This window comes from Tursiops truncatus, chromosome 8 (genome assembly GCF_011762595.2).
Source record: "Tursiops truncatus isolate mTurTru1 chromosome 8, mTurTru1.mat.Y, whole genome shotgun sequence".
Taxonomy (NCBI): domain Eukaryota; kingdom Metazoa; phylum Chordata; class Mammalia; order Artiodactyla; family Delphinidae; genus Tursiops; species Tursiops truncatus.
The window spans coordinates 83,568,938-83,584,860 of record NC_047041.1 but is presented as its reverse complement, the minus strand read 5'-3'; the positions used below and the strand labels follow the sequence as shown (position 1 = coordinate 83,584,860).

Sequence of the window (15,923 nt, the reverse complement as noted above, 5' to 3'; positions counted from 1 at the left end):
TGATCCTGGGATGGAGGCATTTCCCAGGGTCTGTCATCTAGCTATACTCTCTCCAGGACTCGAATTTTCTCCAGGATTTAAATTCTACCCTGTATCTACAACATTCTCAAAATCCATAGTGTTAACTTAGGCCTCTCTCCTGGGATCCAGGCTTGGATTTCCAACAACTTTCCTAACCTCAGCCCTCAACACCCCCATGGTACCCCTTAATAGCGCATCACTTAAACTCCACATGGTCCAAACTGAGTAAATCACCTTCTCCCTCCTAAAAGTGCTTCTCCACTCTAACCCCCTCTCTAATTTCATTAAGAGCACCCTATTCTCTGAATTATACAGGCTCTTAACCTTCAAATCTCCCTTCCCTCTTCATTGCCTCTCCTCGAGTCCTTCTACCTTATGGATAAATGAGACACTTGGCTACCATTTACTACGAGCCTAATAGACACGTAGTAAATGGTACTAAACCCTCTACATGCAATAATTACCTTATTTAATCCCCCCAGTAGCTCTACCAGGTCAGTGTTTTTGATATCACCATTTTACGTATGAGGAAAATGTAGGTCAGAGGGTCATTCATTTGTCTTCCATCTTATTACAAAGGCTCTGCTCTCAACTGCTCTGCTATGGTGTCTTCCAACCACGTGCCTCACTCAGGGCCTGGCAGAGGCATTTAGCGAAAGTGGGTTCTTTGCCTTCACAAGGATCGAGCCAGGCAGTAGGTGGGGCTGGATATTCAAGAAGGAATGAGATGTGGTACCTGCTTTTAAAGAGCTCATGAGGGAGAAAAGCGAGAAAACAACTCATTTGCCCAGTGTGATAAGGGCAATGGAGGCCCCTGGAACTAGGGAAACTTCGGGGAGGGGTCATGCTTCGGGGGTCAGGGAAGGCTTCAGAGGCATAGGGAATGTGAAGAATGAATCCTCCCGTGTGGCTGAAGCATTAGGTCTGAAGGAGAGAAGAGTAGCTGTACGGCTGGGTAAGAAGCCTGGAGACCAGGTTGTCAAGGGCCCTGAACATTTGCTGAGCACCTGTTGTGAAAGGCTTCAAAGACCCACTTTAAGAAGATTGGATTTTATTCTATGAACAGCAGAGAGCCACCAAATATTTTTTAAATGGAGTAGATGTAAGACCAGAACCTGTGTTTATTATAATGACTCTAATTACAGTGTGGATGGTACATTAGTGGCAAAGAGGCTGAGGCTGAGTCATTTGGGAAGGACCTGCAAAGTCCAAGAGGAGATAATGATGAAATGGAGAAGAGGAAACAGTTTGTGAGTTACTCTAGAAGGGAACCGAGAGAGCCAGGTGGATTTCAAGGAAACAAAGAAGTAAGGTTGAGGGCTAGCAGCTCCGGAGCCAGGCGGAACAGAGTTTGAATCCTGGCTCTCTGAGCCAGAGTGACCCCTCGACTCTCATTTCCACAAGGCTCCATGCACCTTCTAATTTGATTGATTGCTCTCTCCTGCCCATGCTCTCAGACCTTCCACTGTTCCCATCCATCTCCATCAGCAAAGTCCCCTTACCTCTCCTCCTGACACTCCATTCACCTCTTGCTCTCCCATTTCTGCCCCTTCCCAAATACCACAAGGCCTGGAGTAGATGTGAGGAGGTCAAGGAACTGACCTCAAAGTAGAGGATGGGTTGGGACAGGAGAAACGATGGAGAGGAAGAGACAATGAACCAGGATGATGGGGGCCAGCTTGGGCTCTAGAGGTGACTACAGTGAGGAAGGGGCAGTTCAAAGCATCTAGAATTTTGAAAGAATAGAAGAAATGGTCTGAACATAGCAGTGAGGACCCAGGAGGAGGGGAGCCTTGCCAATCTTACGGTTTTTCTCTCATCAGTTTGCTGATGCTCAGTGTGTACCACTGCACCCTTGCTCAAATGCCCCCCACACAATCTCAACCTCAGCTGCCAACTTCATTATGCCCCAGGAGAGCAGAAACAACCGCAGAAACATCCTCAGGCTTCCATTACCAAATGCACCCCCTGACCGACACCCACACCCCTGTACTCTGCCTTCCTTCCTGGTGCAAAAGATTGAGCCGTCCCTGCTCCTCGCTGAGTCTGAACCCTCCACCTGTGCCACCCCCTCGAGCACATATGGACTTCACCCCTGCAGTGTTCGTCTCTCTTCTGCATCGTCAATTTCTCCCTTGCTATTAGTCACCCATGATATTCAAACGTACCCCAATATCTCCCATATGCCCCTCCAGCAACTGCTTCCCCACCTCCACTCTCTCCTGGGTCCACTCCAGCCAAGCTGTCTCCACCACCTCTTCCTGGAAACCCCTCCTGCCAAGGTCACCACCGAACTTCAGTTTACCAAATTCACTTCATCTCCATCCTTCCAGAACAGAAGATGATGCAGCAGCTCCCTCCCTCCCAGGACATTGACTTTCTTCACTTATTTCTAGATACCACCTCCTCCTTTTCCCCAGATGCTCCTTCCCAGGGTCCTTTGCTGGCTCCAGTTCTTCCCTCATGTGGATGCCCTGGGCCTGAATTTTTACCCTCTTCTCTTTAGTTCTAAATCAAGGCAAATCTGGTTAATCTTACCTACTCCCTTAGCTCTAAATGTCACCTGTGTGGATGACTGCTGAGTTCCTATCTCCTGAGCTCTCCCTGAATGTGGAAGCTCACAAAAAGCAAACTCTCAACTCCATCTCCCCCACCGCCACTGCAGCCCCACTAAACCTCCTCCTCTCCTCTCTGCATCTCAACAGATGACACCACAACCAGTGCTCAAGCAAACACCTGGGAGTCACCCTTGAGTCCTCCAGCCCTCACCTCCTCCTGCCACGCACACAATCCATTACCTTGCCCCAACAGCTCTGTCTCCAAAAATATCCCGAATCCAACCACTTCTCTGAGTCTCCACCTCAGACACCTTCCCCTCTCACCTGGGCACCTACGGTGGTTTTCACTCCAGTCCTCTACAGTTCATTCTCTACCTGGAGAGACGGAGAAAGAGCCGAGAATGGAGCCCTGGGGAACCCACATAAAGAAGATGCAGTAAGTGCTTCCCTGGTGGCACAGTGGTTGGGAGTCCGCCTGCCGATGCAGGGTTCGTGCCCCGGTCCGGGAAGATCCCACATGCCGCGGAGCGGCTGGGACCGTAAGCCATGGCCACTGAGCCTGCGTGTCCGGAGCCTGTGTTCCGCAACGGGAGAGGCCACAACAGTGAGAGGCCCACGTACAGGGAAAAAAAAAAAAAAAAAAAAAGATGCAGTATAACTGATGAAGTTAGTAGCTGACCTGACCAGACATGGGACAGAGCTCACAGGGAGGGAAGGAGAGAGGTGCAAAGGAAGAGAATCTTGGTTAAAAAGTCATTTCAAAGACAAGATTGTAGAGGGAGACCATCATTTCCAGGCAAAGGTGTGTCTGTGAGGATGTGCTGGCCGAGCAGAAGTGAGGGCCGTAACCACATGTGGGCTGCACCATCTCTGTGGAAGCCACACCTACCCCGGACGAAGGCAGGAGACGAGGAGGAGAGGAAAACCATGAGCCAGGCGTCAGGTTCCTAAGGAACACGGACACCAACTAGGAGATCAACGGGAGATGACCTTCCAGGCCCTGTATGCTCGGTGTGCTGTCGAATCTAATATTTCTACCACACAATCTGTCACCTTCATCAACCCCCTCTCCCCTCGCTGCCTTCACAGCCCTCTTCTGGGGCCCCAATGCCTGGGCTACCAGAGACCCTCATTAGTCCTGCCCCCTCTCATCCTGGGCACTGCCGACAGATTAACCTCCCTAGATAATGGGTACTTCCAGTGATACTACTGCCCTGCTCAGAAATGTCCAACAGCTCCCCACAGCCAATCACATCATGTACAATCTCCTTCCCCTGCCATCCAACGCCTGAGTCTCCTAAGCAATGCTCGTTTCTAATCCCATCACCTCCTCCTCATGCTTCTGCACTCCAGGCAACTGGAACTCCTTTTTTTCAAGCACCCTTGGTACTTTTCACCTCCCTTCTATTGCTTCTGCTGCTCCCTCTTTCTGGACAGTACATCCTCCTCTCCCTCTGCTGAAACTGTAGCACGCAATACAGTTAAGAACACACTTTTGAAGTCAAACAGATCCAGATTCATACCTTGGCAACTCGAGTCCTAGTTCTGTGATGTTGCGCAAGTTAGTTAACTTTTCTGAGCCTAGGTTTCCTCATCTGTAATTTGGAGTGGAATAAAGTTGCCCCAGAGAAATTGAGAAAATCTATGTAAAGCAACAAACACAGTAGCTGCCAGGGGAGGGTCCTCAAAGAGGCAGCTGTTATGTTTCATATCCTTTCTCTGTTCATCCTTCCCGGATGCCCCTTCGGAGCAATCTGTCCCTCGGTTGAGCCCTGTATCAATCACATTGTCTCCTCAAAGCATTCCTGCATTCTATGCCTTTATATCTGCATTAACGCCTTCTCTGCTCCTTAAAGGCAGTGACTGGGACTTGCCCGCTTCTATATGTCCTCCAGCACTGAACACACAGTTGATGCAGGACTCTACAAAGCTTATTGAATGAAATTACCTTTAATTCCCCAGCAGACAAATACCAGCTCAGCTGTGGTGATTTTTCTAACTGTTCACAAGATTATACTGAGGAGGAAGAGAGGATAGGACCTGGGGAAAAGCAGTATTATCATCATCCTAGTAGCCAAAACATATCCCTGACCCAAAACCTACTGCTTCAAACAACACAGGAGACAACTGGTTGATTTGAGAACCTTCTAGAACAGAAGTATGTTTCGCTCTGGGTCTAATAACATCCAAGTGATTCAGGAAACATTTACTGGTATTAAAAATAACGAATGACGGCACTTCCCTGGTGGCGCAGTGGTTAAGAATCTGCCTGCCAGTGCAGGGGACACAGGTTCAAGCCCTGGTCCAGGAAGATCCCACATGCCGCAGAGCAACTAAGCCCACGTGCCACAACACAGCCTGAACTCTAGAGCCTGCGAGCCACAACTACTGAGCCCATGTGCCACAACCACTGAAGCCCACGCGCCTACAGCCCGTGCTCCACAACAAGAGAAGCCACCACCATGAGAAGCCCGCACACCGCAACAAAGAGTAGCCCCCACTCGCCACAACTAGAGAAAGCCCGCACGCAGCAACGAAGACCCAACACAGCCAAAAATAAATAAATAAATTAATTAAAAATTTAAAAATGAATGAATGGAAAGGTTATCCCCTTACGGTCAGCTTGCAGAAGGACAACGTGATGCAGGGTCAAGGCCATCCTTTGGGAGTCAATGGTGCTCAGGATCTTGGCAGCTGCAGTCCCCAGCAAAGGCTTCCCATTGTACAGGGTGTAGTAAGTCAGCTCCGCGGGGTCCTTGGGTCCTGGCACCCGCTGCATCTTTACCATCTTTCAGAAAAAGACAGGCCATGTTTACAGGGCATCTTGCGTTAACTCTGCAATCACCTGGGCAATCAGCAGGCTGTCTCCCGACTGCGAAGCCTTCCATGGCTAAGTGGACCCATGACGTATATTTTAGACATCACCCATCTCACACCTCCCTATCACCAACGTCTCAAGAGACCCTGCTATGGCTGGAGGAGGGAGGAGAAAAGGGTTTTGAAAATATAAACATCTGGAAAGAACAGTTTCAGGCTGGAGAAGGAAACGTTGAAATGGTGATGTCTTCCAGCCTCCAGAGAACTCTGGCCTCATTTGAAACTAGGCCTCCACATTAATTCAGGGCATGTTAGGTTATTCTCAAACAAGATTTCTAATTTCAAATTCCTGCAATTGCCAGAGAGGAAAAAAAAAAAGAACTTATATGTCTGCAATTCAAAAGAACTCTGATAAAAGCAGTACTTGGAGACGCAAAGCTCTTTTTCTAAAATAACCTTTGTTGCTTTTTCTCACTGTACAAGTTATACATCGTCACTACAGAAAAATCTGAAAATACAAAAAAGCATCGAGAAATGAAATAAAATAAAAACAATCTGGAATCCTTCCACCACAAGCTAATTACTATTACCATTTTGTCTATTCTTTGTTTTTTCCACACAGGCCTTTTATTTATCATTTTACAAAATTATTTATCATACTCTCTATATAGTATTATACATTGCCATTTTTACTTGCATCCATAATGGGCTTAAATATAACAAAAGCATAAATGTTAACGTCTACACGGCATTCCAAGGCATGCCTCATAAACTTAGCCAATCCTTTACTGTTGAACACTTAAATTGTTATTCATTTTTCAGCATTGTAACTAACAATTGATAATCATTATAAATACAGAAAACATAAATTTAAAACCTACATAATGTTCTACTGTATGCATGGCTCTTAAACCTAACTAACCCTTCCTTTTTAAACATTTAGGTTGTTTTCAACTTTTTACTAGTGTAATTAACCATCGACAAACATTATGGCATAATATTTTCAAAAGTGTACATTACAGATTACGAGTTTCACAGGATATTAAAAGATGTTACCAAAATATTTATAGCAGCATTGTTCATATCATAGCAAAAACATCTGAAAATTCAGAATTCACTAACAGTAGGATGGATACGTGAGTTATGGTACAGTCACACGATGCAATATTATAGAGTCATGTAAATGAACTATGACTCTTTGTATCAATATGGGTGAATATAAAAGCCTGATATGGAGCAAAAGAAACAAATAACAGAATATAAAATGCAAAACCGAATGATGTACTACTTAAGGATACACATGAGGATGGTAAAATCTATACAGAAAACACAGGTGTGATTTAATACAAAATTCAGAAGCACAGTCATCTCTGATGGGAAGGAAGTGAGTATGTATAATCAGAAAAGACACAGAAAAGGCTTCTGGGATAAGGTAACAGTAATGTTCTTACTCTTTGGGTTGTGGGTTCTTTTTTACTAGTGTTCTTTAAACTCTACATATTTTTATGCTCCTATGTATGTATGCTATAAATAATAATTAAAATAAATATTACTACAACCCAATAAAAAATGGGTTTTAAAAAAGTCTGACCAGACACTTCACAAAGGAAGATATCTGAATGGCCAATAAGCATATTTTTTAAATGCTCAATGAGGAAATTCAATTTAAAACCACAAGTCGGGCTTCCCTGGTGGCGCAGTGGTTGAGAGTCCGCCTGCCGATGCAGGGGGCGCGGGTTCATGCCCCAGTCCGGGAAGATCCCACTTGCCGCGGAGCGGCTGGGCCCGTGAGCCATGGCTGCGGGGCCTGCGCGTCCAGAGCCTGTGCTCCGCAACGGGAGAGGCCACAACAGCGAGAGGCCCGCGTACCGCAAACAAAAAAAAAAAACGAACACAAGTCATCAATATCAACCACCAGAGTGGCTAAAATAAGAAGGGCTGACAACACCGTGTTGATGAGGAGGTGGGGTAACTCCACATCTGGTTGGTGGGAGTGGGAATGTCAAACTGTACACTTTGGGAAAAGGTCTGGCAGTCTCTCCTAGAACTCACATAGACCAACTCTATGACCCAGGAATTCCACTCCTACATACCCAAGAGAAATGAAAGCACATGGCCATGGAAAGATCTGCAGAAGAGGTTCATAGAAGCTTTGTTTATAATAGCTAAAAACTGGGAAAAGCGCAGGTGTCCATCAACAGAAGCATGGATAAACAAACGGTAGTATATTTCATACAAGGGAATATTATTCAACAATAAAAAGGAATAAACTACTGAATAAAAGAACAACATGGATGAATCTCAAAAACACTACAGAGTCAAAAAAGCCTTATACAAGAGAGAATATACTGTAGGATTCCACTTATATGAGGTTCTAGAACAGTCCAAACTGATCTACGGTATGGAAATGATATGTTATCAAATATAAAACAGTAACATAATACACTGTTAATTGTAGAACCTAGACAGTGAGTAAATGGGTGCTTACGTCATAATTTTTTCAACTTTTCTGTGAGTTTGAAAATGCTTATAATAAAATGTTGGGGAAATGTAGATATTATTATAAACAAGGGTCTTATTTGGCATTTAAATGTAGAAACCAGTATATTGAAGAAAGTCAAGGAGATTTCTTTACTTGCAGGTTTTCTTAGAGTCTTTGGTATGCCAATATGCCTTTGGAATCTTCAAGAACATTCTACAGGATGCAGCCTTGCCCAAACTGCCCTGGCCAGAAAGCCCCTTTGCCTCTGGGCACCTTATAGAATCATTTTCTGGACCCTCTCTGAGAAACACTGCTCTTACCCTTTCATCTTTGTGTTCATCTCTATCTCCTCGAAATGAATTTATAGGAGTAATGTTGTGACCATCTAAAAGATTCTTGTCTAAATTGCTCACCTGCCCTCCAGCAAGGTCATATCCATTTACTGTGTTTGAGGGTGCCCACTTCACTGCAACCTCATCAACACGGGATAGTACCATTTTACTCATCTTGAAAATGGCATCTTGTGGTAGTTAAAACTTGCATTACTTTTATGACAAGAGTTAAATGTTTAAAAATGCTTACTGGTCATATGTATATCTTCTTTGGACTCAATTTCTCAAATACATCCACTAGAGAAATATCTTTAGATTCTAGACATTAAAATCTCCATATTCATGAAGGTGGCTCATCTTTACAAATGATCTGAGCCAAGATGAAGGACTTCTCTGGGTGAAGGATGATGTAAGCTGTGTAGGGTGAATTTTATTTGGGAAACTTGGGGGTGTTATTTCTGTCCCCAGTGGGAGAGGAGGTAGGGAGAGCATTAGTATAACCAGGTACAAGGTGAATGAACATTCAAGTATCTAATAACTTCGCTCAATTTCAATTTAATAGCAAATTCTTCTTACCAAATTTCTCCAAGGATGATGTTGGAAGGTGGTCTACAGCCTCGGTAAATTGGGGATTTGCAGAAATAAACCCCTACTTACTTCACTCAGGTTTTCCAGGCAACGAAAGGGACCAAGCACACTGAGTACTCAGAAAAAAAGAGGAAACAGCATCTCACTGGGCTCTTTTAGACACTTAGAATGTTCTGGGTTTCTTAGGTTTACAAATAACACCAGCAGTGTAGGGTGAGTCTTTCCTCCCCTTCAGCTGAGGCAAATCCCATTTCAACTGTCTGAAGCCCAGCAACTTCCTTTCTGTCATGTGGAAAAGTGTGAATTATAGGGCCCACGTGGACCCACAGAAGGGAAATCACAAACCTGGCACATGAAATTAACTATCGCTTTACCTCATGACAAGGCTGTCTCAGACCACAAAGATTTTTAGAACCAAAGCAACATCCAATAGGACAAGAAGCCAAATTCACCAACTGCGAACGGGGGACCTGGAGTCTCCCTCAGGGGCGTGATGTTGACTAACATAGGGAAGTGTGTTCCAGAAGATGGGTCGTTTGTACTTCCAAGATTGCCTGGGGACATGATCTGCAGACACTGTGGTAATGTCTGCAATTTCCTTTAAAGCTTCCTCTTAGTTAGACACCATGCATGTGTGTTTGGGTTAAGTTACACACTAGATGTGGTCAATTACCAATCCAGGGGCAATCTGGGATATTTTAGATTGCCCAGGGGCAATCTGGGATATTTTAGATCCCAGAAAATAAGAAGCCCACTTCCTAGAGGCAACTACCAGAAGCACTTCTGTAATTTGATGCCTTGCTCAAGAGAGCTTGTTAATTAGCATAACAAATGTTAGAAATGGGTTCTCTTTTGGTGAAATTAGTGGTACTCAAGATACGTGGATTGCCCAGAATATGCTATAGACATTCCCACTCTTGCTTGAACTGGATAAAGAATCTAGAGAGGCTTAGAGCCTCTACCCTCAGGATGGCTACTGTCTCTGTTGGGTTCCCTCTGAAGCAGACTCTGAGATGAGTTGAATGCTTGTAATTTATTGGAGAGATGCAGGGAACCGACAGGGGGTGGAAGGGAGCTAACAAGGGATGCATTATGAAGCCAGTCACCACAGCGGGAAACTAAAGCGTAATTCTCTGTGGGAAAGCTCTGGCAATGATCCTAAAGCATACATTTCAGAATCCTCCCAGCCAAGAAGCAAGAGAGCTGTGGTATTTATACCTCCACCCCTGGTGAATTCCCAGGTGCTTCCGGCCAGCCGTGGCTGGGCAAAGTACGTTCTGGCATCTCAAGAGCAGCCCATCAATAAAGAGATGCTGGGAGTTCATCAGCGTTCATCACAGAAATTAGAAGGGGGTTTGGGCAGGGCACCAGTGGTGTCTGCTACAGCTCCCTACCCTGAATCCCTGTGTGGTCACGTGTCCATTATAAACGTAGAGGGCTGTATTTGTGGAAACGGATTCGACAAGGCTAACAGAATCCCACACCTGTAAGGCTGATCGGTGTCTCTGCTGATCACACTCATGGCGCTGAGAGGCCTGAAAGCTGGGACATCATCCAGCCTCCAGAAGAGGATGCAGAGGAGTTGCGCTTGCTTACTAATAGCCTTCTGTTTAATAAATATGTGCATGTGGGCAGCATTTCTTCCGAGACCTCCTTTCCCTACAGGCTAGTAGTCGGGAGAGCAGCTCTCAGCCTCCTTCATGATTTCGATGATTATGACTGTCACGCGCCCCCCCCCCCCCAAACCTAAGCAGTGTGGATGAACTGGCCTCATCAGCTTGCAATGTGAGCACTCCTCGGCACGCAGCATGGTTTTCTTAGGCTCAGGAAGCACATTTCCACACCCTTCTTATAAGACCCCCATGACTTTACGCACACCCACCTGCACGGTGTAGCTTCCCAGGGTGGTGGCCCGTTTAAACCGCCGGCCTTGTTGCTGGGACATCATGAACAGCTGGGCCAGGCGCTGCTCCATGACCCGGGCGAAGCTTTGGTTGTGCAGGCCCACCAGGGAACTGTCCACGCCCTGCAGCACTGTGGACACAGGACACAGAGGGGCTGTCAGAGGAGAGGCTGCCTGCTGACTCGGAACCACAGCCGCCACCGCTGGCCCCCACCAGCCACTAAGGGCCATGGGCCCGACCCCACGTTAGGGTTTGGCCATCCTTCCCTCACTTTACCCTCACATCAGCCCCAGGAGTTAGGAATCGCTATTGACCTGTTCGAGATGCTGAAAAGGTTAAGTGACTTGTCTAAGGTCACACAGCTAGTAATCAGCAAAGCCAGGGCTCAAACCTGAGCCTGTGGAACCCCAAAGCATGCACTCTGTCCTTCACAAGCTGTGACAGGTGTAACGCTGCTGTATTAGGTCCCAACCTTATTTAAGACAGTATGTGTTGTCAGAGTCCATATGGGAATACAGCATCGCTAATGGGTACAACTACTTGGATTTTTGGTGGTTCCCACTCAGAAGCCCTGGCTCAGCGCTACCCTGATTTTACTTTTCCTTCCCAACAGCTCTGGTGAGAAATCTAAGCTCCACCCTGCAATTCAGCCCCTTCCACATGGGCAAACCCCCCTGTTCGGTGTCCTCTTCCTTGTCTCCTCAATGGGGTCCTTTCAGGGCTCACCCCTAAAGCTGCCTAGGGCCCCTGGGGTCTCTCTCACTTGAGAGAAGGATCGTGTGATAGAAAGATTGGGTTCTCTCCGTGCTGGCCCTTGCCAGTTGGGGGACTTTGGGCAAACCACCGGCCCTCTCAGAGTCCAAGTCCTTTTCTGTAAAACGGAATAAGAAGGGCTACAGGCTATATCACAGCAAATATATTTCTAGTGGGCTTTAAGGTTGAGATGAAATAAGATGTATATAGCAGCTTAGCATAGAGCCTGGTGTGCAGAAGGAAAATGAAACCCTCTCTTTCCATCCCTCCTTCACTGCTGGGCTTCACCCACATCCAGGGTGTCTTAATCAATGGGTTAAGGTGTTGGTGATGGAATTCCAGGCAATGGCTGGTGCACGGGAGAGAATTTAGTGAACACCAGAGCCGTCCAAAGACTGCTGTGGTCAATTACTACGGGGACGACTGCCTTTTGCTGTCTACCCCCAAAGCCAGCCCTTCCTCCGAGACCCTTGGGAAGAAGCACACTTCTTCCCAAACACACGAACACTCCCTCCAAACACAGTCATCCCTGAAAACAAAAATGCTAAAAGCAATTCTCATCTTCTTAGACCAAAACTTACACGGGCTGGGAATGTAATACAAGGTTTTTCATTTAGCAGAGTTTGTTCTACTACAGTCCAGCCAAGGACCATTAATACCACCCGTCTACTGGGATCTAGCAATAGCTTGGATATAAAGACGGCATTGTTGCTATGATGGCATTCTAACAGGGCCAGAACACGCAACGGATGACAACGAGATACAGAGAACGATGCTTAAACCAATCAAGAGAAAAATAAAACCCACAGCTGAGTCTTAGAAATCATTTCTTTGAAACCACAAATGCTAAATAATCCCCACAGAGGGCATAAAGCAGCTTTCCTTCCAGGGCCCTTATGAGGGACTCCCAGCTCAGCAGAACTCCTGCAAACAAAGATAAAACACTCCTGCACTTCCCACTGTGGCCCCTTGGAACCCTCCTGACACAGCTGTCAGGCTGAGGAAGGGCTGACCAGCCTCCTGACTCCAGAAGGAGAGCCCGTGTTCTTGCGCATTCAAAGACACCCCTCCCGTAAAAGGACAGCGCCAACTGCTGAAGGATTACTTCTACACTGGTCTCTCCTAACTGGTGGACAAGAGCAAGAGAGGGGACACAGGATGGTCGAGGGACGTCATCATGGGTTACTTTACAGGAATCCCAGAGATGATGCAAGGGCAGACATCAAAGAAGAGAAGAGTAGAAGCCTTCAGGTGACAAAAACATTCTGGAAATAGATAGTGGTGATGGTTGCACAACACTGTGAATGTACTTAATGCCCCTGAATTGCACACTTTAAAAATGGTTAAGGGCTTCCCTGGTGGTTAAGAATCCTCCTGCCAGTGCAGGGGACGCGGGTTCGAACCCTGGTCTGGGAAGATCACACATGCCGCGGAGTAACTAAGCCCATGCGCCACAACTGCTGAGCCTGTGCTCTAGAGCCCGTGAGCCACAACTACTGAGTCCGCGTTCTTCAACTACTGAAGCCTGCACACCTAGAGCCCATGCTCCACAACAAGAGAAGCCAATGCACATATATACACTACCAAATGTAAAACAGGTAGCTAGTGGGAAAATCACTGGCTATCTGCATAGCACAGGGAGATCAGCTCGGTGCTTTGTGTCCACCTAGAGGGGTGGGATAGGGAGGGTGGGAGGGAGACGCAAGAGGGAGGAGATATGGGGATATATGTATACATATAGCTGATTCACTTTGTTATAAAGCAAAAACTTACACACCATGGTAAAGCAATTATACTCCAATAAAGATATTTTAAAAAAAGAGAGAAGTCACCACAAGGAGAAGCCTGCGCACCGCAACAAAGAGCAGCCCCCGCTCATCCCAACTAGAGAAAGCCCGGGGCAGAGCGACAAAGACCCAACGCAGACAAAGATAAATAAATAACTATTTTTTTAAAAAAAGGTTAAAATGGTAAATCACACTTTATGTTTATTTTACCACAGTTTTAAAAATTGAGAAAAAATACCTCCAGGGAAGCACAGGAAGCTGTACAGGAAGTACAGCTCTGTGGGAACCAGCCACAGAGCTACACGGAATCAACTGGGCAGCTCCCTCATGCCTCGTGGCTCTATTTGCAAAGAGGATGTGTCCTTCTCGAGGCGGCTGGAGAAGAGCAGAGGGTTGGAGCCAGGGGCCTGGGTTTGAATCCTGATGCCCCCTTACCGAGTGTCTTGAGCAAGTTGCCTCGTTTCTCTGGGCCCCAGTTCCTCATCAGAAAACACGGTTATCATAAGCTCCTCCTGACTGTATCATTGCAAAGAACAGTATACTTTATACAAAAACGCTTCCAGCATAGTGCACTTGAGAGGGGGGTGCCCGTAAACAGTAGCTGTTGTTGCTCAAATGCGCCTCCTCCTTCACTAGACACATCCTCACCAGAGGAAGGAATTGCCTGGAAAGCACAGAGCTGTGTTCCAGGACTGTAGCTCCTTTCCTTTTCCCTGAGAAGCACTGTGGACCTCAGGCTCCTGACCCTCTCTGCCCGCCTGGAAGGGAGTGGAAAGAGGTGTGTGCCCACAGCTTTCACAGAGACACGGAAGCAGTAGCGGGGGTTGGACCCTGGCACGGGGGCCCAGGAAGACCGCAGCCCCTCAGTACATCAGCCAGGGCCCTGGCCACCCACCCTTACCCACCACTGATTCAGCTCAGAGGAGGCGGGCAAGTCCCAGCTGTGTTCCTAGGAGCTTTGTCCAGAGGATTTGGTGGCTGTAACATCACTGGTCTCTCATTCCTTCTTTGTTTACAATTGCACTGGGCTCTACGATTCCAACGATCAGGCCAAGTGAACTCAAGTTAAGTTGTTTTACTCATGGTTGAATCTCACATACTCAGAGCCAAAAGAACCTCAATCCTCAGCTCACATCTTTTCCTGATTCTAAAGGTGAGCATGTGCTGCCTAGTGGGTCTAAGTTGACTTGCTCAAGGACACACTAGGTTAGTCAGTAGCAGAGCTGAGACCAGAAGAAATCCTGTAATTGCTGGGTCTGGGATATTTTGACTCTGGTAGGTGAAATAAAGACAGATGAAGAAATCTAAGAGGGGCTCTCACCTCTGTCAGGCAGCAACATTAAGTCTGTACATTTCTACCCCGCTTCATATATACACCCCTGACTGCAGGATCCATGAGAGCAGGGTAGCCCCTGGGTACTCTGTAAAGAGGGGCTGCAGGAGTCACCCTAAGCCAGTGATTTTCCACCACAGCGGGACCCACACTCAGGGAGGGGAGAAGTGGACAGTGTGACAAAACATATTTAATATAAGCTTAGTCGGAAAACAGATGAAAACATGTTAGGCTTTTACAATACAAATTACAGGAAGAAAAGTTGCTTCAAATCCTCTTGGCTGTTAGCAATGAGCAGAAGACAGGATGCCCAGGATGAATATCTGGGCAGACAGGTTATTCTAGGGACTGTAGGTTTGAACAAGTGTTGTCTTCATCTCTCAGTTCCTAATCTCCTACCCCTTCTGGAAAAGATGGTTAAAGTTGGTGGTGGCCGCCCATGGGTCTAGAAAGTGGTTATGGGCCAAAGGGAAGGCAGGAGGGTCATCCTGAGACCTGGACCTGTCCCCTCTTCCCCCGCAAGCACTAATCAACTGATCCAATCAGCCCCAAACACAGTGATGGGTGCCACTGTGTATGCTGATTACCAACAGGCAGCAACAGTGATAACAAAGTTGGATACGTAGGTGAGTGGGCAGGGGTCAAGTCCCAGAAGAATCCCGAAAACAAGACCATGTATGGAGCTTTTTATTAAGGTTATGTCACTAAAACAGAGGCAGGGCAAGACACAGGTACATGAGGAAAGCATGAAACAGGAGTCTGTGAAGGACAGGATGTTTTATCATTGAATGTAAATCTTAAAAGTTACGAGAAGGGAGGAAATGGCTACAAGTTAAAAAACAGCATTCCGTGTGCAGGAAACATGATTTTGTAAATGTTACATAACCTGCTGGTTTCCAAAATGTGTGCATTGTCTCTCTCGAGCATAAACTCTGATGGGCTGTTGTTGTTTCCTCTGTAAACGTTTCTTTAGTTGGCCTTCTTAGCAGGTAAAATAATCTCTACAAATCCACGGCTTTGCAGGGGAGAAAGAAATGCAATTTTCTGCAATTTAGGAGAGATCTTGAGCGAGCTTCACCAAGCTCCTTGGTTAGTATTCCAGGCAGCAGCCCATCTACTGCTTGTTTAGGACAGCAAGGGAGGGAGGAGACAGGCAAGGGAAGAAGGCGGTTTGGGAGGGCCTGCTTGTTCAAGCACATCTTCCAGGACTTGCAAAATCTTCCACCCTCCTTGTAATGGGCTGAATTGTGTCCTCCCACCACTCACATGTTGACGTTTTAACTCCCAGGACCTCAGAATGCGATTGTATTTGGAGATAGGGCCTTTCAAGAGGCAATTAAGATAAAAT

At 46.5% G+C, this 15,923-nt stretch overlaps 1 protein-coding gene across 1 annotated transcript in view; it reads right to left on the bottom strand.

Moving 5' to 3' along the window:
• Positions 1–15,923, bottom strand: part of KIAA1549L (KIAA1549 like) — a 284,536-nt gene that overhangs the window by 97,804 nt on the left and 170,809 nt on the right. The window contains exons 9-10 of the mRNA XM_073808743.1: positions 10,681–10,832; positions 5,196–5,367 (exon numbers count right to left, since the gene is read on the bottom strand). Of these exons, the coding sequence (XP_073664844.1) occupies positions 5,196–5,367; positions 10,681–10,832 (324 nt within the window). The remainder of the gene's footprint in view (positions 1–5,195; positions 5,368–10,680; positions 10,833–15,923) is intronic.